This window comes from Oratosquilla oratoria, chromosome 24 (genome assembly GCF_046742065.1).
Source record: "Oratosquilla oratoria isolate Oo_2021 chromosome 24, ASM4674206v1, whole genome shotgun sequence".
NCBI lineage: Eukaryota > Metazoa > Arthropoda > Malacostraca > Stomatopoda > Squillidae > Oratosquilla > Oratosquilla oratoria.
Window position 1 is genome coordinate 5,104,678 of NC_134800.1, and position 27,251 is coordinate 5,131,928.

At 40.2% G+C, this 27,251-nt stretch overlaps 1 protein-coding gene across 5 annotated transcripts in view; it reads right to left on the reverse strand.

Annotated features, from left to right (window-relative positions):
• Positions 1 to 1,849: 1,849 nt before the first annotated feature.
• LOC143038398 (uncharacterized) overlaps positions 1,850 to 27,251 on the reverse strand; it is a 41,590-nt gene continuing 16,188 nt past the window's right edge. Inside the window, exons 2-8 of one of the 5 annotated variants that reach the window (XM_076207520.1) lie at positions 23,050 to 23,260; positions 20,237 to 20,360; positions 19,671 to 19,719; positions 18,967 to 19,057; positions 10,833 to 11,118; positions 8,735 to 10,693; positions 1,850 to 7,843 (exon numbers count right to left, since the gene is read on the reverse strand). In XM_076207520.1, the coding sequence (XP_076063635.1) occupies positions 7,821 to 7,843; positions 8,735 to 10,693; positions 10,833 to 11,118; positions 18,967 to 19,057; positions 19,671 to 19,719; positions 20,237 to 20,360; positions 23,050 to 23,260 (2,743 nt within the window). In that variant the 3' untranslated portion in view covers positions 1,850 to 7,820. Of the gene's footprint in view, positions 7,844 to 8,730; positions 10,697 to 10,832; positions 11,119 to 18,966; positions 19,058 to 19,670; positions 19,720 to 20,236; positions 20,361 to 23,049; positions 23,261 to 27,251 lie in introns of those variants that run through there. The other 4 variants (XM_076207518.1, XM_076207519.1, XM_076207521.1 and 1 more) reach the window with 4 other exon arrangements.

The window sequence follows — 27,251 nt, forward strand, 5'->3', positions numbered from 1 at the left end:
CTGAATGTAAGCATAAAGTGCAATACATTCTTGTTTTGTAATTTGTCTATTAGTTAAACCCTAAAGAAGGGTAATGATGGACATGCTGGAAGATGGAAAGGAACATCCACTGGTATGAGAACACTGAAATGGGACAGCAAGTGAAACAAGGATGTGTACATTATCAAGAATCAAATGGAAGCAGCAAGGGAGGCAAATGCATACTTTGTAATTGGTGTGGTAGAGACAATGAAAAGAGCAGAGGTTAATTCTTTTTAGAGTGGTCAATGTGAAATGATAATTTAGGTGAATGTTAATAAGACAGGAGTGGGATGATAGGATCAAAGACATGGGAAGGGAAAGTCTTAGTTAAAGAAGAGGAAGATTGGAGAAGGTTGGCGTCTTTTCAATATCTAGTATGTCCAGCTGTAGATACATACACATACCAAAACATTCAAACTTTACAAGTGGGTTGGGTATTTCAATACATATACCCATCCTTTACCCATTCAGAACCCACTTTTTATTCCTTCTACCTTAGCTCCTTGTGAAGGGTCATCCCTGTCTCTTGCCCATTGCTCAGGTTATGGGCAACAGAGCAAGATGGATCACCTCCACATTTGGTCCCAACAGCCAAAGCTGGCTTACCTCCACTTCTTCATTGCATGGCAACCTTTACCCTTCATCCACCGGGAATTTCCAGAGTAGACAAGACGATACAAGTACATAAATGGAAAGAACATACTGCCAGAAGTAATTGAGACAGTGAGTACACAGAAAGTTTATGGAGGGTACAAAATTTTTAATTCAATTACAATTGGGTGCATGACAGGTATTACAAGAATGGATAGAAGAAAAAAATGTGGAAGTGAGGCAGTAGTGGAAAGGGAACGGTCAGATACGTTAGATTGGCGCTGAGGTTGTTTGGGCACATGGAATTAGAAACGACTAGCAATGAGTGTGAGGAAAGCAATAGTAATCTCAAAAGGAAGATTGAGAATGAGGTGGATGGATGGGGCGAAGGGTGCTTTCGATGTACATGGAATGTATTGAGCAGGGACAAGGGTGTAAAAGATTGGAGTGAATGGACAATGGGATTACAGTACATGGTTTCAGGGAATGTTGCTTCACGGATTATTTCAAGTGGATGAAGAGAGGGAGGGGGGGGTCATTACATAAAGTGGTGGGGGTAATCCAGGTCTGGATATTGGGCCTTGCTGTACTGCCTTTAATCCAAACAGATACAAGAGGAGACAGGGTGATCCATCAATCTCTTCAAGGTGCCAAGACAGGAGGGATGGGTGAATGGGTTTCTAATAGTGTTGGATGTGTGTGTTGACTTGGCCACCAGTGTTACAAGGGGGAAAGGGGAAAAAAAAGCATAGCTGAGAGTATTAACAAGACTTCACTGTTTTATGAAGCAAGTTGTGGACTGAAATATCAGTCCTGGAGAAGGTTATGTAGTGGAAATGGATTTTGTGTGGTGTTGAGCATCTCTGGCAAAGTAGTATCACCCCACACACACATTCCAGAAAAAAAAAAAATAATAATAATAATAATAATAATAATAATAAATAAAAAATAAAATAAATAAATTAATAATAAACCATAAAAAGGGTGTATCCAAAACTTGTGAGTAGGCACAAAAGAAATCTGAAAATTATATAAAATAAGAGTGCAAGTGTTTGATGACAACAGTAGACGAAGTAAATATTTGCTCATTACGTGCTGGGAGAAAGGGATCCACAGAGGAGGGTTTAGAACTGATGAGTAAAGGATGAATGTGTGGATTGTATTTACAAATGGAAAGCTTGTGAAGAATGCAACATACCTCATTAGGAGTAACAAACCCCAATTTTTTTTTTTTCCCTTTCTTTTTCTTTTTAATTGGAAGCTGGAGGTATGTATAGGTGATAGTTTGGTTGCTAACAGTTTTCATAGATAGTTCTATCATGGTTGAAAAACACACATGCATGTATACATAATGTATGTGTATATATTCTATATATATTATACCCACACACCCAGGGGAGTATCAGCATGTGCTGGTCCTGTAAGATGGATGTCATAATCATCTTGAAAACCTATCACCTTCACTTTCATCCAGAAATGCAACCCCGAGGGGCTGGCATTCTGTCTCAGGACTGAGCCCTAAATTTCCACCAGCTCCAACTACATTTCCTCTTCTTTTTCACATAAGGAGAGCTGACAAAGAGTAACTGCTTCCCTCCACCATCCGCTACAAGCTAGTAACATAGAAACTGCCTCATAACACTGACAACACCCCAATGTTTCTTTCCTGGAGAGATCTACGGAAGGGGCCCAAGGACCATTATGTCACTGTGGGGCTACGGGGGCCAAATTTATACAAGAACCTAACCCCTAAGTCTAGACATAAATCTTCAAAATGGCAGAGATTTTTCCTAAATCCCTATGTCGGCGACCTAAATGCTTCTTATGTCTAGACATAACCTCGAAATTATGGACAGCTGATTTAGGCAAAATCTCCACCATTTTGAAGATTTATGTCTAAACTTATGGGTTAGGATATTTCATAAATTTAGCCCCAGGTTTCCAGTCAGTGAAATTTGAAGCAATGCAGCGAGACACAGTGCCTCCACAGCAAGGCCCAACAACTGGAGCTGGTATACTCCTGCTCTTGATTGTGGTAATCCCCCATCCCTTCCTCATTCACTAGAAATAATCTATGGAGATGTGAAGAACATCCATTTGGGTCACAATCTCCCTCCATTTGCTTCTATCTTTTGCACTCTCTTCCTTGTTCCACAGACATTCCTCATGCATCCAAAGCCCCCTGTACCCCATCCATCCACCTCATTCTTAGTATTCCTCTCAAGTTCACTCCATCTTTCTTTTCATATTTTTTTGCCCGTCTTCCATTACTCTTTCCTAACCACCTTAGCATTCCTTCAACTACCATACCTGATAGCTCTTTCCATCCACATTTCTCACTCTGTCCGTCCTTGTAACACCTATTTCTCAAGGACTTTCCGCCTCTTCAATTCAAAATCTCTGCTCTGTACAGTACTATGGGTACAATCACTCTTTCATACCTTTACATTTATCCCCCACATACCTAATTCTTATTACACTTCCCAGCCATCTACTTGCCTTTACTATGTAATTCACCTCCACATCCATTCCACCATTCAACACCACACGCAACCCCAAATACTTGAAAGTTCCCAACTTCCTTCAACCTTTCACCCTTCAAACACTCATCAACCTAACAATGTCATTGCTCCTTGTGTACTTCATCAATGTAATTTTGCCCACATTTACTCTCAGACTGTCACTCCTTCAGTCTCACCTCCGAAAAACCCACAAGTATTGTCACTGGCAAACAATTGGCCAACTTCCCAACTCTAGACACGTCTTGTGCTCTTACCTTCCTCTCTCTTCATATATAAATTGAATAACCAAACGACATCACACAACCCTGATGTAGCCCCACCTTCACCTCAATCCATTCACTTCATTCCCATCCCCTCACATATACTCTGCTGCTCATGTAGCCTTCAGACTTCCTTGTGTCCTGTATCTATATACCAAGGGCATCTTCCCATTATAATGGAGGGAGCCAAGGCACACACCTACTCCCACTCATTTCTTTCTTATCTTAGCTCCTCATGGATGAAGGGTCATGCCTGTCTCCAGCCCAGGTCAGGAGGGATGCAGCAAGACACAGCACATCCACAACAGGGCTACATCAGTTACAAGGTGACACCCCCCACCCCATCCCTTCATGCAGAAAATAGAGAAGACGGAATGAAATCCGTTTGGCATGCATTTCTCTTCCACTGTATCCCCTTCATAAGCTTGCCTCTCTGCCACTACTACCCTTACCTCTTCATTCCACCTTTCACTGCCTTCCATTCTATTTCCTCCTATCCTCTTCACCCAACAGTCTTTGCAAACTTCAGTACTTTTATTTGAAACATATCCTTTCTTTCTCTACTTCAATTTCAACTTCCACTTTTCATGTTGTTCTATACCTCTCACAACCTTGCCTGGTATTCTTCTGTTGAAAGTAATCAAGTTGAACAAGTAAATTCAACTTTCTTACTTTCAGGTCTTCCATGCCTTTTTTTTTTTTTTTTTCACTTCCATCAGATGACTATCAGATACTGCTCTCTTCTGTATATGAATATCCAGAAATCTTCCAATGCTTTGGGGCACCACTGCATAGTCCATTAATGCACCCCACCACCCTACAGGGTATTGATTGTGTGTTTTATGCAATTAATATTTTAGACTTTATTAATATCCCTACCAAGTCACTTGGCATTCTTGGAAAGTAATCTTAGCTTGAAAAAGAATAACTCTGAACTTCTATTCTCCCATTCTGCTGCCCTGCTCAAATCTTTCCTTTACCGTTTCTATCTCTACAGATAGAGGCACCGTTCACTGCTAACAAAATGCTTTCCATCGATGCCCACTTGACTACTACCATCCGACTATGTGGACCATCTCTCTTCTTACACACAGTATTCAATTCACATGTCTAATATCACCTTTGTTCCTTCATGCCACAACTTCCCTACTATTGCATACACTGGCATATCTCATATTCATACATTTACACCCTCAACACCACTATATTCTTGTTCCTCCCAAAACTCTCCATATATTTCAATTATTCTAAATAGTTCTCCCTCCCCTATCTTCATTACTAGGGTCATGTGCACGTATAAACACGTCTCTTAACCCAACCTGATATACAGACGCTCCTCTACTTACGTTCATTCGTTTTACGTTTGAACCGACTAAAAAAAATCTGTAAAAAAAAATTTGAGTGAATTTTTTAGTTTTGCGCACTCTCCGTAGTTCAAACAATACTTGCGCATGACGCTGTGTCCATTGTTTACATTGCACAAACGACAAACTGAACATGCCTTGCCTCATCCTCCTCTTCCTCCACCATCTCAATTTATTTGAAATTAATGTTATTATTTTACAATGTTATGTGTATAATTAATGATTTAGGGGTGTTTTATAAGATACGGTAATAGAATTTATGGATGTACAGTAACAACTTACGTTCATTTTCAACTTACGTTCGGCCGTTCGGAATGTAACTAAAACGTAAGTTGAGGAGCGTCTACTAAAGTTCATTCATTTTACGTTTTTTCAATTTTACATTTGAACTGACTGTAACAAAAATTGTAAAAAAAAAATTGAGTGAATTTTTTAGTTTAGTGCGCTCTCCGTAGTTCAAACGATACTTACGCATGACGCTGCATCCATTGTTTACATGGCACAAACGACAGACTGAACATGCCTTGCCTCATCCTCCTTCTCCTCCACCATCTCAATTTATGTTGCTTGAATTTAATTTATTTGAAATTAATGTTATTATTTTACAATGTTATGTTTAGTTAATTATTCAGGGGTGTTTTATAAGATACGGTAATAGAATTTATTGATGTATAGTACAGTAACAACTTACGTTCATTTTCATGTTACATTCGGTCGTTCGGAACCTAACTAAAACGAAAGTTGAGGAGCGTCTGTATATATATATACATACACACACACACACACTAGAAGGCTCTCTCTTCCTTACAAGGGGGTACCCAATCAAAGTATAAACCCATCCAGAACTCGTTCATTATCCCTCCCATCTTCGCTCCCTGTGGACAAAGAGTCTTCTGTTTCTTGCTCAGTCTAATGGCAATGCAGCAAGACATACATACATATATATTACATATATACATATATATGTGCATGCACACACAAGACAATTACTGGAAATGAGAAGAAAGGAATATTTTAGCAATCTACTACAAAAGCAGCGATTCATTTTGCGAGGTCTATGGTCAAGGGGTTGGAGATTATCTATAAAAAAAGCGAGAGAATTGAGAGTAAGCGAGAGATGCAAATTACTTTGCAACAGCCAAGCTTTTACACAGGACAGACCGCTTAAGACTAAGCATGGGTTAAACAAAAGGAAAAATGTGAACGAGTGTTGTCTGGTTATTTTGAATGTGTGTAAGCTATGTTGAACTTAAAAATGTTGTCATTTGTTGTGAGATTCATGAAGAATCACAATTAACTTTTATTGTATCACTTGCATTACGATGGCCTTAGCAGTGAGAACTCAAGGGCAAAGAAGTAGGGAGGAAACTATGCAGGGATTAGCGACATTTGTCAGAAATGAATTGGACAAGATATACAAAAAACTGATTTTATTTTGTACAACAGTAGCCATACAAAATTAAAGTCTGTGGTCAATTTCATCACATAAAGAGGTATTGAGCAAACTCCTTTCCATGAGAGGCAAATTTCCATATATAGTTTCTCAGTGGGCCAGTAAGTTGACATACCACCGGGTTATCGTTAATCAAGACAATAAATATATAAACAGAGAAAAGCACAGTACCGCGAAAAGGCAAAAGGAAACAAAAGTGCGGGTCATTCCATGGTTAGGTTACCTGAGTTAGGCTTTTGCTATAGACATAGACACTATGGTGGAGAAGTCTCCTACTGGGAAATGTATGATGATGAAGCATAATTATAACGATGAAACATGTATTGAACTGTAACCTGAGTTGCCTTAAACACTATGCCAAAGAGGGAACACTGTATGCAACGACACATCTTGGTCTTGTAGTACTCAAGACACACAGCTTTGAGTACCACAGGGCAGTAGCTCACCCAGCTTTTACGAAACACTCCATCTTCACACATGAAGCCCGAGAACATGCCCTTCACAAAAACACCAATTACTACACTTCAGGCAAGTCATCTGGCTTTGCTTTTGTAAATATAAAGCTTTTCCTGGCTTGGATGAGGTCACAAATGGTACAAACATTGCCACACAGTTGCTGGTACAGTGCAGGCTTTGGCTTTTTCTTTTGTTGCTGAATGTGAAGTTCGATTCCCCCGATGTCGTCAGGACTGCAGGCGAGTGTTGACCAATAGTCCCACTAGGAGCGGATGCTGCTGACTCTGGAGGCCAAAGTACACTGAGCTATTCAGCTAGGCTTTTTCCACTCTTTCCTCGGCCCGTCACATTTCCAGGAGTGATGTTGCTGCCACCCTCACAGTAGCACTCCTCACAGAGAATGAGGAGCACATGGGAGCCCTTCCCCAGTGGTTGTTGCATTACTAGGGTTTGCTTGACAGAACACTGCAACATATTATGTGCCAAAAAATACAAGTGAATGTGTTCTACAACTACACTAACTTGTGTCTGGAGTAACAGATTGCAATGTACTTGTGTCTAGCCTTGGGGACAACTCTCAAACATGGCACACAACTTTAAATGATTTGGCAAAATCAAAAAAAATTTGGAAAGGTATAGTGATGCTGTGTAGACAGATAAGGGGGTCGTCACGGCACAAAGTGCAAGGCAAGCCCATTCCTGTCCACTCCACCATCAAAATCACAACCACTACCACCACCGCCACCACTGCCACCGCCACCACCACCACCACCACCACAACCCAGTAAACACTGGGTCTACCCTGAGCTGTACCCTTCCTAGCCATACTGTTCTAAAGCTAACCCTAGTCTACGGGACCCAAAACTGGGGAACTCACGACTGTGGGCATCACCTCCAACTAAGAAACAATCGTCTATAACAAACCCACCCTCTCTGGCATCAAATGAATTGTCAGGGGGCACAAACAGGGCCAAGCTCCATGTCACTTTTTATTAATCTCCATTTGGAGTAATCTGATTGTGACTACTGGCAAGGTAAAGGCAGGGTAGCCATAGAAAAGTGACGGGGCGTGGGGATGGAGCAGCCAGCTCAAGGGAAGACTCAGTTGTGTACTTGTGTTACACTCCACTAGTGCTCAGAGGCCCACCTAGTGTCATCCTAGTCCTTTAGGGGAACCTGCAAAGCATCCAAACACCACCATTACCATATTGGTATAGAAGAAGTCACCTGCACTAGATACTACACCATTAGTCAAATTAAACTAGAATCTTTAATAGGGGTAAAAGGAACAAAATATTGCAAAAATTAATTTAGCACTGTCCCAACAGTTTAAAAATCAATCACTCCACATGAATATGGGCTTATTAATAAGTACAATATCTTAGTATAATAAATAAGATAAATAATATCCTCCATAATGAAGGGATTGTCTACCCGTGAACATGCATTCAAATGTACCAAGGGAAACCTCTAGTCTGTCTCTACCAGCCAGACACAGAAAAGCAACAATGCTGAATAATGTGCAACACACATTTAGAATTCTAACTAACAAAAAGGAGAATGCAGGGATGATAACATAACAATTAGTGCAAACTACATGACACTACTCAGGGGGAGGTGGTGGTGGGGGACTGTCGGGAGGTGGCTCTGAGGGCAAGGGTGGATTGGGAGTTTCTAAGGTACTAATGTGGCTTTCCTGCAGCTGGGAATGTTGGGGAGGAAGAGGTCCTGCAATGTAGCTAGGTTGCACACTCTGGAAATAAGCAGGAGGAGGAGGATATGGTGGGGGAGGGTAGCTGAAATTGGGAGGATGTATCGGGTACTGCTGGTAGTAATTTGGGTATGGGAAAGGACCAGTGGACATGTGTGGTGGTACTACTGGATGCATGGCAGGAATAAGTGCAGATGGTGCATTGGGTAATGGTGCCAAAGCAGGAGGAAGAGGATTGTGTGCACCTGGGTATGGGGGAGGGGGTTGATTAAGAGTATTAGCAGCTGGAGTAGGATTAAGAATGGGCCACTGGTAATTAAAGCCTCGGGAGGGCACAGAGTCACCACTATACCTGCCATTACGTGGCATCTTGGCGGTGTGACTGTCACCAGGGCTGCGGTCTCTCTCCCTCTTACGTGACTCCTTCTCTGGTTTGATGTGAAGTTTGCTAATCTTCAACTTGAGTGGTTGATTGGGCTGGTTGGGTGTCGCATCCCGTGCTGGGCTGCTCTCTGGAGATGTTGAGGAGGAAGCACCAAATAGATCCCTCTTCTTAGTTTTAGGTTTCTTTATCTTTATTTTAACCCCACTACCACCTTCGGGTTTAGGCGATGAAGGAACCTCTGGTGGCATTAACATTTTTCTATTAATGGTAATTTTCAAACCACAATTGTCACTAACACTGGTATCATTACGCTCTTTATCCTTATCTTTGTGTTTTTTGTGTTTCTTTTCCTTTTTATGTTCTTTATAGTCTTTGTCCTTGTGTTTATCTTTTTCTTTATGTTTATGCTTCTTTTCTTTTTTATGTTTATGATGAGAATTTTCATGTTTATGTTTTTTACTCTCAGGCACATCACTAACACCATCAGGAACAGAAGGATGAGAATCCACACTATAGGAATCACGAGAGGGATCTATCTTAATGGGCAACTTGACCTTCAGCACAGGTTCCGTGACCTTGCTTGAAGTTTCTACAACGTGAGACACTGAACCCTTCCCATGAACTTCCCCACTGTCACCATCACCCTTAATTTTGACTTTGCTTCCATCTTTGAGGGCCTGCCCATACTTAGTTGCTTCTAGTTTTGTCAAAACAGGTACAAGCTCCGGGTCACTCTTTTCACTTACTGTCCGTTTCCTACTAGAACTACCTGACACTTGAGAAGACACCTTTGTTGGCGTGCGAGGCTCTTTTACGCTTCTACTTGTGGACGATTTTGGAGCCGACTGATTAGTCTTGCTCGTTTCTGGTGCCTTTTCTGGTGGTTGTGTAGTCGTCTGATGAGGAACAGACCCATTACTGGTGCCATAATGTCTTTCCTGTGACGGCTGCTGAACCTGTTGGGTTTGAACAGCTGGAAGTGAAGCTGCAGCAGTGGCCTGCGGTTGCTGCTGATCCACTTCAGTTGGCACTACACCACTCAGATTTTTGCCTACTTGCAATGGCTTACTGACAGGAGACTTTGATTTTGACGATGTCCTAACAGGACTATCTAAAAGTGACGTTATATCGGGTTTACTTTCAGAATCGGAACTATCAAACAACTCTGCAGGTGGTCCCTCAAGTAAACTGGAGTCTCTAAGAAAATCGTAATTATTTATATCACTATTATTGAATATTGTTTCAGGCATTTTCACTTCCTCTTTCACTTTTATAGGTTCCATTTTAACTTCCACTTGTCTTGGTTCTTGTTTCACTTCAGTTTTCACTTTTGAACTTTCAACTTTAATGGTTGGTTGTCTTTGTTCTTGCTTTATGTCTAACTTCCTATCAACTGCCTCACTTTGTGTCCTAGCTGGCTTACTATCTACCAAATGTCTACTTTCAGTAACTGAATGTTTGGATTTTTCATACGCACTGCCATCAACCACAGTATCACTAGTCCTTTCATCAACACGTATACTTGGGTCCCTTCTTGCATCTCTCCTATCAGTGCCTCGCGCCACATCTCTTGAGGCAACTGTGGACGAAGAAGTGGAGGAGTGTGGATGTGCTTTATGGTTGCCATGGCTATGATGCTTGGAGGTGGCGGTTTCTGTAGGATGTTTGAGCCTCCCACTACCTCCTATGTCTGTGGCTCTGTTGTGCAAAGTACCATGGGCACCTATTCCCGTAACTTGGTGTGCAAGAGCTTGGTATCGATCTGCCCTCTCCCTATCCCGGTCTGCCCTCTCTCTTTCCCGATCTGCCCGCTCTCTTTCCCGTCTCTCCTTTTCTCTCTTTTCATTATATTCACTAATATTAAGACGATGCTGTCGAGCTGGAGCTTGTTGCTGCTGCTGCTGCTGCTGTGAGGACTGACTCTTGCTAGCTGCTATGAATAACAATAAAGAAACATGTGCATTAGAAATCAGTATCAGAAAGGTTTCAATAAAATTTTCAGCTCAAAATCATTACAGTGCTATTCTTACTCCTTACGAACTAAACTTTCCTTTGAACGAAACACTTACGAGGTTTATGGTGACTACTAGACTCGTGCCCTCTTGAAGAAGAAGGCAAATTAGAAGGAAAGGCTGTATTACTTCTAGATGATGAGGAATTCGCAGAGCTTATGGTCTGGTTTCTTGACCTTTCATCAGAGGATGCATGATTGGAAGCACTTATCATCTTCTTCAGCCGTGCTGGACACTTGTCCATCACAGCTAAAAATTCTGCAGTCAGCTGCTCCAGCAATTCCACAGTGACTGTTTTGTCAACGTACCAAAACCATTCTTTTCCTTCACTACTCTTCTGAATCTATAATCATAGTTTCAAATAAATTTCAACACAATCAAATCATGCTCTTTAGCTGGAAGAATCCTGCTGTATACTACACTAAAGTCAATATCTCTCATTAAATTCAATTGGCTGCACACACTAGTTACACATGCACAAAAAATGTGTAGAAGCATAGCGATGACATCTGGCACTGCTACATCTTACCACTTTTTAAAATTCAAAAACTTCAAACGAAGTTTAAGGATGTATTTGACAGATGTGGGAAGTATTACATGGATGTTTAGTGAGAAATATGGGGGTAAGGCAGAGTGAGGGACAATAAGAGCTGTCAAATTGGGAAGGTGTATGCTGAGGTAATTTGGACACGTGGAAAGAATGAGGGGGGATAGCAATAGATGAAACGAACTTCAGAGTAAGACAAAGAATGAGGTGGATGAGTGGGGGTAAAAAGGGCCTTAGATATTTGAGGAATGTCTGTGGAACAAGGAAGAGAGTACAAAAGATAGGAGTAAATGTAGGGAGACTGAAAGGGTAAAAAGTTGATGTGGCATAAAGGAATATCTGTTATATCAACAGAGTGGCTGAGGGAAGGGGATTGGGGGTAGGGATGCCATACAAGGAAGTGGTATGGGTATGAAGCTGCCTGCTAGGGTCTGCTGCAGAAACACTCGCTACATGACTTTCAACCTGAACAGTTGTGGGGGATATGAGGCCCTTCATCAATGAGATACTACCATGGGAGGGATGTAAAATGGGTTTTGATGTGTATGAAATGGGTGTATGCCTAGACTTGACCACCACCTTGTGTATGGGAAAGAGCTGTCGGCATGCATATAAAAATGAACTCTGTAACCTATTCCTATTAATGCAGGAATCGCTTTGGAAGCAGATGACATGTGGCTTCGGTCAACAACCTCCCAGCGGAACCACAAGTCACTCAGGAAAGATGTATTTCTTGTCTAGGGATTGTTAGTGTGGGCACTGTAGTAATAGGCATTCTGTGTGCTTTGTGTGGTGGTTCTTTCTGGGGCAGTTTGAATCTGCAGCTAGGCCTTTTTTGTGTTTGTGTGGTTTTAATCCCCGTCTGGGATATTGGCTGCATGTTATTATGATGTAAAAATCTGCACAGTAGCATTCAGTTGATACTTTAGGGTTTTAGGGGTGCCCTATGGACCACATCCACACATCATTTTGTTTGTGCTAGAGGAAACATCTTCTCATAGAAAAATAATGCTACTTAATTGTACTGCAACCGTCTCTCTTATGCTGCCATTTTTTAATCAATCTAAACAAATGCATAGAGGCTCTGGGGAGAAGTGTAAATGTAATGGTATTGGGAGATCTCAATGCTACAGCAGATGAACCAATAGAGTGGTTGGGAAGTGTGTGCCAGGAAAAAATCAGTGGAGTTGATGATGTGTTTAGATCTGATAGCTAACACAGTGTTTTGGAAGAAAGTCAAGCATAAGTACACATGGGAGGGGGTGGTGGATGGAAGGCTGATTGTTAGGGGTTTAATGGACTATGTAGTGGTATCCATGAGAAGAGTAGGAAGAGTATTGAATGTCCATATTCTTTGGGGGGAGTAAGGGAATATACCAGATAATTTTTTGGAAGTTAAGTTGAAAGTGGAGGATAAAGAGGAAAAGGACAGGAGGTAGGGAGGTGCTTAGAATACACTGCTTAAATGAGACGGAAAAGGAGGAGTAAAAGAAGCTACTAGAAGTGTGGGAGGAGAGTGGAGGAGGAATGGGGGTGTTTCAAGGAGGGAGTGACAAAGTGTGTAAAGATGGTATGTGGAACAAGGAGGATAGGAAGTAATAGAAGGAAAGGTAGTGAGTAGTGGAATGATGAGGCAAAGAGGGTTGCAGAAGAGAAGAAACAAGCATTCACAGACTGGTTGCAAAATAGGATGATGATGAAGGAAAAAAAGAGGTAAAAAAAAAAAAAAAGAGAGAAGCAAAACATAAGATAAAGGAGGCAAAAAGGAGAGCTGATGTAATACGGGGGAAGAGTATGACAGAAAATTTTGAAAGTTATTTTAAAACATGTTTTAGAAGGAAATTAAGAGGGGAAGGGGAGGCAAATCAAGCAGAAAAGAAATTATAAAAGATACTGATGGAGAGATGGTAACAGAAGAGGCAAGGGGAAGATGTGCAGAGTATTTTAGGGAGTTGTTAAATGTGGAAGATAGGGAGGGAAAGTTGGTTACAGTGGGGGGCACTAAGAAAATGACAGTGATGGATGAGGAAAATGGGGGGAGAAATAAAAAAAAGATGAGGTGCAAGCAGTTATCAAAATGATGAGAGCAGGTAAGGCACCTGGATTAGATGGGTATCATGCAGAATGGAGGTATAGTGATGATGGACTGGCTGGTGAGGTTTAATGTTTGCCTATGGGAGAGAACTAGACCAGTACCTGTACAGTTCCACTTCACTAGGGAAAAGGGAACAAATGTGAGTGTAGTTTCAGAGGGATCAGTTTGTTGAGTGTAGTTGGGAAGGATTATGGGTCTTTGATTGAGAGGATTGGGAAACGGAGTAATTGGTGAGGAACGCTGTGGGTCTAGGACAGGTAGGGGTTGCGTGGATCAGATTCTTGTAGCAAGACAGATATGTGAGAAAGCTTTACCAAAGGGTAAGAAATTCTTTGGGGACCTTTATTTAGATATTTCGAAAAGGCTTATGACAGTGTGGACAGGAAGGCACTGTGGGAAGTTTTGCAGATATATGAGACTGGAGGAAAACTGTTGAGCAGTCAAACGAGATTGAAGGAAAACTGTTGAGCAGTCAAGAGTTTTAACAATAGTAGAGCCAGTGTTAGAATTAGAAATGGACTGAACAAGTGGTTTGAAGTAAGGTGGGACTGCACCAGGGATGTGTTATGTCACCATGGCTGTTCAATATGTACAACATGGATGGGGTGGTGGTGTGGAAGGTAAATGCAAGGGTAGGCAGGGGGTTAGAGATGGTTAAAGAAAATCGAGAAAAGTGGGAGGTAAGCCAGCTGTCATTTGCTGATAACAATGCACTTGTAGCAGGATCAGAGGGGGGATTAAGTTAGTGACAGAGTTTGGGAAGGTGTGCGAAAGAAAGTTGAAGGTAAATATGGGTAAAAGTAAGGTGATGAGATGTACAAGGGGAGATGACAGCAGTTTGAAAGGGAGTCTTATAGGAAAGAGGCTGGAGATTGCATGTGGCAGGAAAGGGAGGACTTAGTGTAATTAGAAACACATTTGGGAATGGATGCTAAGAAGAGATTGTATGAAGGGGTGATTGTGGCAACAGCACAGTATGGGTCAGAGACATGCTTCTGCTGAGGAAGCAGAAGATAGGGGTTAATGGAGAATGGTTGTGTATCGATTATACTGTGATGCATGAGAGTAGGTGGGAGATAGGTTTTAAGGAGTGGTTATGTGTGAATGGTATATTGACACAGCCCAAAGGTATTTCTCCCTGCCTTCAGTGTGTCTGGCATGAGGGGATGGAGAGGGGGACCACCTATTAAACAAAGAGGCCTTGCTGTGGATGCAGGTATGACCTATCATCCAGGAGCCAAGATGAGAGGGATGGTGGTGAATGGGGTAAAAAGCCCTCTTTTCTTTGTGTGTGTGCATGTGTGTGTGTGTGTGTGTATATGTATGTATATATGTATATATATATATATATATATATATATATATATATATATATATATATATATATATATATATATATATATATATATATATATATACTGTTTCAATGCTGGATGGTGCCCTGAGTGCAGGCATGCCGGTGTAGTTTTTATCTCGTGGTGTGATGTTTTGTGTGGTATGGCTGCTAGGTTGTTATAGAGGTTTGAGTAGTATGCTGCTGGTGTAATTGTACTGTTGATTGAGAATGTCTTCAGGGATTAAAGTGACATAAAATGCATCTGGGAACAGATGCAAAGAGAAGATTATATGAAGGGGTGATTGTGGCAATAACACTGTACAGGGTGGAGACCTGGAATTAAAGAGGCAGAAAGGAGATGCTCAAATGTGTTAAGAAGTATGATAGAGGTTACAAGGTTTGATAGTGAGAAATGAGGATGAGAGAGGGGGGTGGAAAAGGAGATGGCAGATAAGGCTGGTGAAAAAGTATAGAGATATTTTGATGTAGACTGAAGGGATTTTCTCCCTGTCTTCTTTGCTAGGTTGAGCATGGAAGAATAATGGTAGGGGAATGGGGAGTGGTTGTGTGTGTGGATGATATTTTGATGCAGCTTAAGAGGACTTCTCTATTCTATGCATGAGGGGATGGAGAGGGGGGGGGTCACTAATTAAGTGAAGTGACCTTGCTCCATTGCTTCTGACCTGGGCAATGGGCAGGAGACTGATATGACCCTTCATCTTGGAGTAGCTGGTTGGGAAACGAGAGTGGTGGACAGGAGTGGAATGGATAGGAGTGGAATAGGTGGAAGTGGGTGTGTGCCTTTGACATGACTACCTACCTTTCAAGGAGAAGCCTGTAGTATATAGATGGATAGTAATTGTATTGCATTCTGTTGGTGGTGCTTGTGATATACAGCATGAAAGATGTGTGTTAAGAGTTGTCATTTTCATGTGTTCTAATGAGAGGCTTTTGGTTTTTGGGCATAAGTGTCCCATAGGGATGGTTTTGGTGTATCCTGTATTTTCTCTACTTTATTCTACAGTGTAAACTGTGTTCAATTTGTTGATTGTCAACAACGATGTAGTATCTATTCCAGACAAAACAAAATCCCTCCACTGCCAGTCTACCCTACTACCCATCCACCCACAGAACTTGAACCAATTTTACCTGCCCCTGTCCTCTTCATACATTTTAGCAGCAAGTTATGGAATACCTTTAGTTGCTACTCTTTAAATTTTATATGTTGTTTGTATCTGAGTACCAGCTACACCGTAGCATATTCCTGCATGTGTGCGATTCACCATGGTCTTGGGTCATGTGCTGGACTCATGATACAGCTATTATCCTCCTGGACGAGAGCTCAGAGCTCATATATGGCCCAATCTGTAGGTAATGCTGTGCCTTTACACATACATACTCCTTGCCCGCTAGAGCTGAAGTGCCATCTCACAGTGCAGTGATTATTATTATTATTATTATCATTTTTTTTTTCAGTCCTGAGTGGGACTCAAACTCAGATCACTGAATTAATGGTCAAGAACAGTACCGCTGCACCATCAAGCCATGTGTGTGTTTATCGAGTTACAAATACACACATTGCACGCTGTGCACAACAGTATTATTGTTGTTTTGTGTCCAATGTGCAGGCAAATGAAACAGTAGCATGACTTGTACTCTATTATCTCTTGTCCGAGATTTGTCACCTATGGCGACCATATTGTTGAAGTTATTTGTGCACCAAGTCAATGATTGAATGAGCCCACACAAATATGCGTAGCATTTATTTATACATTCTATTATTTTTTTTTCTGTCTTTTGGTAATCATCCCTTGGATATTAAATGAAATTATAATCTTACTTCCTGGGATTTATTAAAGAAGCTATATTTGAAATTAACAAAAGGTTATCAGTACTTGTGGCATAATCCTCCAACCAACAAAAGGGAAAAAACCTACATGCCCTTCTCTATGTACACATACATATACCAAGGGCTTTTTTCCCCCTTTACAAGGGAGGTAGCCAAAGTCATCCCCACATACTCCACTCCCATTCACCACCCCTCCCTCCCTCCTTTTCTTGGGTCCTCCTGGATGACAGGTTATCCCTGCATCTGGCCCACTACCCTGGGACAGAAGCAATGTAGCAAGACACAGCACATTCACAGCAAAGCCTCTTCATTTCATCGGTGACACCTCCCTCTCCATCCCCTCATGCAGAGAAAGAGAAAATGGGGAGAAATCCCTTTGGGCTGCATCAAAATATCATTCACACATACTCTTTCACCCTCCATATCCTCCACCCACTCCATTCCATGCAACACAGCATCATCCATACACAACTATTCTCCACTCCCTTCCTTCCTCAACAGACATTCCCCCGTTTCCCGATGGCCCTTTTACCTCATCCATCCATCCCATCCCTGGTTGCCCATTCATACTCACTCCCTCCACCTCTGCTTTCCACACCTTCCCAACACCCCCTTTACCCCATCCATCTTATCATTGGTCACCCCTTCATGTTCACTCCCTCCACCTCTGCCTTCTAGGTACACGAATTATATTCTATTTGTAGCTTGTTGCTGGTAACCAGTCCTTTATCCTTGGGGACATAATGCCAGAGTCACAAGAGGTGATACAGGAGCAATTTAAGGAAGGTAGCAGACAGGACGGAGAAGTGAAATTATCAGCATTCTTCTTGAAGTAGAGGACTAAAGGCAGGCGCTGCAAGGGGGGTCCTGTGATGCAGATGTCAAAATTGTCTCCCTCCTGCCCATCTTCAAAACCAATGAACATCATCACTTCCGACACGAAGAACCTTATGAGGCTGACACGGTCTTTGGGTCCAAGATCTCTCACATCATGGGTCACCAGTCATAAAAGAAGGCCACACAACATTTGTCTGTAGGAATGTTACCCAAGCCCCATATGGGGCATACTAATCATTGTATTCCCCCGTTTTCTCAGGTCTACAAGATTAGTACAACGAGCTGTATTAGCAAGAGAAAGGACTAATGACAAAAGCTTTGAAATAGTAATCCTGCAAGATTATATTGGACAGAATCATCTTTGTTGCCCCACTTCAACCCTCAAAACATCTCTCACCCCTATCTTCAGGTGCAGTCCTGAAGGACTGAATATCTGGATCAAACCCAAAATCTTGCTAATTCAAATGTACAGTATGTTCTCCTACTTTGACATTTTTGAATGTGCTAGTGTGAGGTCTTAATTTTCTTCCCTTTTTTGTACTTTATTTTTTTTAATGTGAAAATACCAAGTGTGCCAAAAAAAGGCATAAAAACATAATAATACGTCCATGGACTACCTTGAAATTATTCTTCTAATCAAACTGAGATAAATAATGCATACCAAAAATAATTAATTTTCAAAGATTGGTTTCAGAATCAAAACCTACAAAATAAAATGAAATAAATAAAATAAATAAATAACTTAAATAAAATAAATTAGAACTCCAGGTTATACACCACTGTTTCTATCTACATTCTGGGACTACATCAGTTTTCATTCTGCTCCAAGACCCCAATTTCATTCATTGTTCTAAATGTTGCCCCGTTACCTTTTGTAGAAGACTCACAGCCCCTAGGAAATCAGCCAGTCACCAGTTCACCCACAAAGTCACAAGCAAAGAGTATTACTGCCAAGAAGGGGCGAGTGTAGGATTGTGTAGTCGGAGGTGCTCTATGTCTCGTGTGTGATGGTTGCATATGGGGCAGTTGAGGTATTGTTGGGGGAAGAACATGGTGCAATTTGTTTAAGCTGGAACAAATCAAAAGGACCCAAGTTATGAGAGTCATGAAAGGGGGTGGGGGCTTGAACCCCCAACTTGGATGATACAAATCATGCATGCTTCCAATTTACAATGCCAGCACGTGCATCAAGGATGAACAGATATTAATGCTGGGGAAGTGTTTGGGTGTAATCATTACATGGTTTAAAATGTGAAATGACAAAAAAGAGACAAGGACTTTATTCTCCCAAGCCTAGCCATCTCACTTTATGGCTCACTGTTGTCTGGATGAAATAATAGCTCACAAATAACATATTACAAAACCAGCTTGAGCCTTACCCAGCCACACATGAAATTCAACATCTAACAATTGCTCTGGCTTAAGAGCAAGTGCCATAGATCACCCCATGCTTCCACATACAAGTAACTCATATGATAATGTGTGCAGCTGATTGTATATGGATTAAAAAATTTAAGAGTAATTTACCTCGTAATTTATCCATTTGCAAACAATGTATATACAAAAACAAGCCACCACTGTAGGTCTATATTGCAGACACATTGTGGTAAGATGTAAACTGAAAAAAGAAAAACACAATAAGGACATAATTTAGGAACATTGCAGTTATAATAAGGAAGTAGTTAAGAAAAAAAAAAAAATATTATATATATATAAATAAATAGACTGGGGAGGGGAGGAAAGAGTATGTTCCTTCTAATAAATACTTTCGTTTCAGATGTGTATCACAACCAACCATAGCCATAGTCCAGTGTGTGAAGAAAGGGATAAAGAAATCCTGAAAGTAAAAGAGGCAAACATTGAATTTGTGCATAATATTCCCTAGAACGAAAGTTGAAGGTCAAGTCAAGTCTATCAGAGTGGCCTGCCAAACACTCCTAGCTCCCACACAAATACACAACTTATCTCGGCTGTCAGAGTGTGAAACGAGGCAGAGAAAGGCATCCTATGGGCTAAGATCCAGGCAGATACAAGGTGCAGTGTGCATAACCCAACGATGGATCACCACAAGAATGTATTTCAATCAGTTACTGTACTCCATACTCAAGGTTTCCAAAAACCAACAAAGGTAACTATGAACATGCCACCACCTGTTTCCTGTGGATTATACACTCCTAAAAGCCCACTGCTCCTTTAATCTTGCCTATGTAACAATGCCTTAGGATAATAACCTGTTGGTGGCCATGAAATACGAGGTTTGCGCCAAATCTCTGGTAGCTGCTAAGTAGGAGCCGTGGGTATCAGCAGCAGCAACCACCATGGGATGGTTGATGAACCCAAGGCGGCCACCAAACCACCATGGCATGGCAGCCAACCACCGGGAAAAGAAAGAACGTTACATTGAACAAACACCATTTAAAACATATTGCTTAACTACCTTACTAACTTCTGTAAAACTGAAATGCAACTTCATGTTTGCCTCTAATCAACAAACTTGTTCAAAAATTTTCCCAAGGTGTCAACACCATGTCACAGGAGTGTCACAGCAACTTGCTTGCTTGGGGGTGTCATGGCTTTGCCATATACTAGTTCACATCTTATATCAACAAATACATATATTCACAAAAATCTAAAATAATCAGCTGCAAGAGAAACATGATTAATGTAGTATATAACACAACATCAAAAACTCACGTATCCTTGCATGTATCAATAATCATCTACTCCCTACTGACCTTTGCACACTGAAAAGTTACTCCCAACATATTCCAGAATAGGTTGGTTGTTCTGTACTCACCGCGGACGAGCTGACAGCATTTGACCACATGGGTGTGTGGATGGTCAATGGCTACATCAAAACCAAGTGTTTGCAGTAAGATGTTTTCATTCACCACTAGTTCTTGGGCCTTTTCTAGGTAAGCCTGTTGTCGTAAAACAAAAAAGAAAAACACAACAAAAATCTAAATTGTATGGGATGATATAGCAATTCAAGAGAAAAAAGAGAATCAATAATAACTTTCTGCCTCAAATTTCACTGAATGGAAACATGTGGCCCCATGGTTGCTGGCAATGGTCCTCAGGCCCTCCCATAGACCTCTCCAAGAAGAAAGTTTGGACTATTGTCTTTGCTGTAAGTGTGTGGGAATGTTTATGTTATTGATCTGGAGGAGGAGGAGGAGGAGGAGGAGGAGGAGGAGGAGGAGGAGGAGGAGGAGGAGTGAGTAGTCACTAAGCTGTCAACTCTCCTCATGTGAAAAGAGAGCAAATACATTTACAGCATCATGTATACAAACACACAAATATCAGTCCTTAAGTGTTTGTTAATGAAGAAGTTTTTGTATGAATGTACAGTGTAGTGCTGGAGGAATATTGTATATGAGTGGAGAATGACTGTATAGTTGACACAGTTATGCAATGATGGGAGGAAGAAATAGTAAGATAAACAAATCACCTTCTGCCAGCTAGACTTGGGTCATCATTCAGGACTAATGCAATATCAATACAACAATAACCCGTTCTTGAGAACTATAGAGTGCTTGCACATGATGTCATCAACTGTAAGCCGCCATTTCAGAGGCATTGTAAAGTAAACAAACCCACATGACTAGAGGCTGATGCACTTGTTCAAAGTGGAAGAATGGTTAATTACTGTCAAGGTTTTGGTTGCACAAACCAATCAGATCGTGAAAAACCCCTAGAATATCACCGACATCTGAAAATAAAAACAAATCAGGGTGATGATTGCCAAAAATTTGGGTGAGAAGAGCTGTGAGCAACTCATGTTGCCTCATCTATTAATTAACTGTTTTCCAATAGAGCTTATCCCCCTGTTATAGCAGTGTATACCAACCCTATCAGTGTTAATATGTATTATTTCTGCTGACACCAGAAGCACATGGGCAGCAATAATGTCAGTATTATTTTCAGTACATGAGAAAACTGCTGCTTGATTCTTCCCCCATACAGCAAGTTCATCAGCAATCATCTGGGTCTAGTGGTTCCTAAATTTTCTGGGGTTGCTGACCCCTTGTCATCCTGGGCAATCCCATACCCTCCCTCAAAAATAAATATATGAATAAATAAATGAATAAAATTAAATAAAAAATAATATATATCTAACACTATGAACATTCATTTCATGTATAAACTTTAACCCAGCAAACCATTTAATCAATTTCAATGTACAAAAGTGAAGATTAACTTCTAACTTAAAAGTACGTCTTTCACTTTCATGTACTACTTGTTATATGTGCAGCATGTGTCTTACTTCAATATTTGCAACAAATTTTGTGTGGTACAAAGCTTACTTGGTTCCGATGCTGGGAGAAGAAAAGAAAAGAAAAGAAAAGAGAGAGAAAAAAAAAAAAATATATATCCCTGCTAGATTTTCCCACTGCCTAGTTTAAGAACAACTGCCTGATTATCATTTGCCTACCACTTTGTTAAATACATAGAAAACTAAAACCATTATGTAAACAAGGAAAATCAATCTAATCCAATCCAAAGCTAATAAGTACTTCTATCCTCCCTTCTATTACAATTTAGTAGTTGACTATCTTCTAAAGAAACTTTTCTAAAGCCAGGCCTCTTTTTTCCTGAAATATGACTGCCCCACATACATCTAACATGACATGCTGGTATTTCCAAACATTATGCTACCATAGATACTCACACCCTATTAGTTAACCTAACAAACCTAAAACACTTCTAAGCACTGGCATAATATTCACCGTAAGGATAGAAACACTGGAGTTGTCAGTGACAAATACAATACAATCTACCAAGGGAGATTCCCGACACTCAAGAGGATGCAAAACAAAACATAAAAGTTTTGTCTGGATTGGTGAGAACATTGCAACATTTACCTGTAAAATTCCAGAATCACACAAACACAGATATCTAACATGAAACTTGCATTGTTCAATAGCTCCTAATCTAACGAACGTTCCATTGAAGTAAATAAATGAATAAAATAAACGGTTCTTGAGAGAGAGAAAAAGTGAAAAACATGTTTGCATGATGTTGAAATAGAACCCTAAGTTTGCAGAACCTAACCAAATTTATACACACTGTGTGATATACAAATTACAATAAATTGTGAATAAAGAATACCTCAGAAAGTTGTGTTTAGTTCAAGCTAACTTTGGCATCATTTACCCCACACACAAAAAAAAGGGGGGACACGAAAGACCCTGAACACAATTAACGTGCACTGTTTACGATCGTCTGTCAAATCTGAGTATCGCCAACATGGCAGCACATCCAGGAGTTCTGGGTTTCTGTGACATCAGTACAAACACTCTACATGTCCCAGAATACTACACTCATGACTTATCATCTTTTACATTTATACAACACAAACATTTCTTCTATTAGAGATCAAAGGGGAAACCCAGCAACCATAGCCAGTTACCTTTAGGCCCTGCAAAAGAAATTAAATTCAGCCTACTGAATGGAAAGAGGAATAGTTATTTAGGGTGAATGCAATATTTCTCATTAATGACTAATTAAGAATACATACCACAAGTTATACTTAAGACAGGTATGCATCCACAATAATAAGTCATCTTGTTCCCTACCTTTTCAAACACGAACAAAGAAGATACTCACTTCTGAACTAACATCTAGTGGTGGCTGATCACGACACAAACAGTGATGTGCCACTTTGATGACGTGTTCCAGCTTCCTTGGCTGTTCTTCTACTTTAGCTGCCAGAAAGAGAGCAGCTGGTGCCATGGAGTTCCTATGGAATCTTGGGAAGGAGTGGAACATGTAAAACCTATGAAGGTACACAATAGCAGTATTTATGGCCAGCTGGTTACTGAGAAACAAGTTAAGGAAAACCAATTCCACTGCAGATACATATACTAACACAAAAATGGCTTGGCAACAGTTATGTTTTTCCTTCTTTTGACAAAAACCTGACAACCAAAGCCTGTTCCCCTCCACCTCTTCCTCTCAGTGACAGAGACAGTCTTGTACCATGCACGAATGACAACAGTCCAATGTTTCTTCCCAAAAAGATCTATGGGAAGGCCCAAAGCATCATTGCCAGCCACTATTGGGAGGGAGGGGTGGTGTATGTGAGGATGAAATGGGTGGGAGTGGATATATGCCTTTGACTTTGGCTACCTCCCTTGTAAGGGGGAATAAGCCCTTTGTATGTATGTTACCATTTTCTTTTTACATTCGAAAATGTATTTTTTTTAAATATATTCTAATTACAATGTTACTAATGCACCCACCTTAAAAATAAAAAGGGCATTAATGTGATTAAGTAAAATATATAGACACTTTTTTATGGTTATACTTCCCAAGATATATTGAGATACACTTTCATTTATTCAAGGGTATTTTCTTGGCTCCAATGAAAAACTTAAATTTTCTACAAACTGACATTAACCCCTTCCATACGGTGCCGCACACGTAGGCGTCATGGGGAGCGAGTGTATTCGCGAGGCTGCCATATCGGCGTCTTGATTATATTTATTGTAGTCGCCCCTCCATAATGACATTCTTTCTAATTCTTTTGTAATCGCATTTTCTATGGTTATCAAAATTCACGGGTGAAGAGAGAACGATCGATATAAGCGGTGACTATATTTTATGATGCGAGTATTATTACGACACGTCGTACGGCTGGCATTGGCTGCTGCCACCGAGATCTAAGTCCATGACGCCTACGTGTGCGGCACCGTATGGAAGGGGTTAAGGCTGTGTTTACACTGAGCGAGTCCTTGGCGATTATCGTCAAATGCTATGAGTTTGAATAGCTGGAGGAAGACTTCGCTTGAATCTTTCTAAACTTACTAAAGAACACTTCAACAATGTATCTAACATTCATAAATGTTTAATTCCTTTCAGTTCGACATTCAGGTTCTCAATATATGAGGCAAGGGTAATTTGACATCTGAACACTGGAAGAACGAAATATTGTAGCCGAAGTCATTTCTATTCAAACGAATTCATAACAGTTCAGGAGAATCGGCCCTGACTCGCTTGGTGTAAACACAACCTAATTAAACAATTCATGCATTGCCACCATGTTTTAAAAAAACTACAAAAGGCATACATGACTCGCTATGAATGCTATACAGACGCTCCTCTACTTACGTTCATTCGTTTTACGTTTTTTCGATTTTACATTTGAACTGACTGTAAAAAAAAAAAAAAAAAATGATTTTTTTTTTTAGTTTAGCCCGCTCTCCGTAGTTTAAACGATACTTACGCATGACGCTGCGTCCATTGTTTACATGGCGCAAACGACAGACTGAACGTGCCTTGCCTCCTCCTCCTCCACCATCTCAATTTATGTTGCTTGAATTTAATTTATTTGAAATTAATGTTATTATTTTACAATGTTATGTGTATAATTAATGATTTAGGGGTGTTTTATAAGATACGGTAATAGAATTTACGGATGTATAGTACAGTAACAACTTACGTTCATTTTCAACTTACGTTTGGCCGTTCGGAACGTAACTAAAACGTAAGTTGAGGAGCGTCTGTACACACTATTCTTATATGACCAATATATGTTTATTGTGAATTTTAGTACCATTAGTTTTATCACTAGTGCTGGCTTATTAAAATAATGAACAATGACAAATGACAAAACTGCTTCCATACATGATTGTATAATCCACTATCACAAAATGTACGACAAACTTGGATAAAAATTGATTAAAAAAAAGTACATCTGACAGAGTTCTCTTCCACTTGCTCTCTCATTTCCTTGCCTTTAATTTAGATTTAAGAAGGAAATTTCCATGGGCAAGAACTAGTATACCAGAAGTGGTTAATGAATGGAAATGACTTAGTAAACATGTGGTGAGCATTGAAACTACTGGTTGTTTTAAAGACGTTAGATAACTTATGGATGGGGATGATAGGTGGTCATGGACACAGAACTGCCTAATGTATGCCTTATGGTCTCTTGCAGTCTCCATTATGTTCTTTAACATCTAACAGCACAAAGACTAATGGAAGTCACAATAGGTTATGCAGCTGTATGCCCTATAAATCAACATATACCCAAAATACTACAAACCTATTATTATATATAAGCATCAACAGAATCACAAACACATGCAGCTGGTTCCATTCCTACCTAAACACCACTTGCAAATATCAGTAACACATGAAACTCACATAACATCACAATCTATATTACCAGCATTCACTGAATACAAACATTGAGCTAAGATATTTCAATGCATTGGTGAGCTCGTAATTTTTAAGTGCACCAGCACTTTTTCAACAAAACAAAATTAAACACGCATTCAATTAATCACAATCTAAAGTAAGTGCAAGAAAACAACTGACACCACACATATTCATACACCACAACCACAACATCAGACAACATGCTCAATATAACCAACAAGCAGCTTGTAATCACATAACTACTTCACACTTCCTCCAAACACAATCATGGGTTATACATATCTTCCCCTAGTACAGTACATATCTCTATACTAAAATGCACATTTTATTTCAATTTTCTCCTCTCACATGCCCTCCTCAACTCTATCACTAGTGACCCCTCACACCACTTCCCAATAAAGATTACCATAGAATTAAAAGGAAAAAGGAAATCTACATACATGAACACATTAACTATAAAAAATTAAATTGAAAATAGAGAAAAACATAAACTTTTAAGATTTTTACCAAAGACAGGTTTCTATTCATTGACAGCAGTGACCACTTAGAAAGCAAGATAATATTCCACGAGACTACTGGGGAAAGAAAAGCAAGATACTACCCGAGAAGCAGTTGGAGTTATAAATACCATCCCCAACAGCAATTAACAAATGTTTCTCCAAAACACATTTCAAACAATAAAAGAGAGTAAATAAATAAAATCAAATATAAAAAATTAAACTAGAGATGTATGTCAAACACAAAAACACATTCACCAAAGATGAGGTAAGGGAAATCAAGAAATTGCAAAACTCCTATGCAGAAGGCCTACACAGGATCTTGAACATCACCCTAAAATACCTTGATCCAGACACAATAAATCCATAACCAATCTTTCAATTACTCACAGCTATATAACAAAATTACAACACTAGGAAAACCGAGCCCATGTTAAAATCAAACAATCTATTGTTCTATATACCAAGAGCTTTTTTCTCCCTTATAAGGAAGGTACCCAAGTCAAAAACACGTACCTACTCCCACCCACCACCCTTTCTCCGTCTCCTCTTGGATGACGAGTCATCCATGTATCCTGCCAACTGCCCTGGGTCAAAAGCAATGTAGCAAGACACGGTACTAAACAAACCACCAGAAAACAGGGTATCCTACAGACCAATCTCATTAAAATCAATAATATTCAAGCTGATAGAAATACTAAACAAAAAAGAAATATAACTAACCTACCCACCATCCTCAAGCCAATATGGACTCATACAGGGCCACTCTACCAATACACTTCTTGCACATGTCAAACACTGGAGGGATTTAAATAATGTCATTCAGGAGGAGCTAAGATAAGAGGGAGGGTTGGGTGGTGAATAGGAAGGGATTTTATGCCTTTGTTTTTTGGCTACCTCCCTTGTAAGGGGGAAAAATCCTTTGGTATGTATGTGCGACCACAAAAGAAGTCATGGCAACGATAAACATACAAAAGGAATTCAATAAATTCTTGAATGCACATGAGCATGCACATGTGTGCACACACACACACATCACAATGATACAAAATGGTTAGATTTAGGCAAACCTGGAGCCAAGAATGGAAAATCAATTTCAATACCATAAATTGCAAAGTAATGGAAATGGGCAATAGCACAAAAAATACC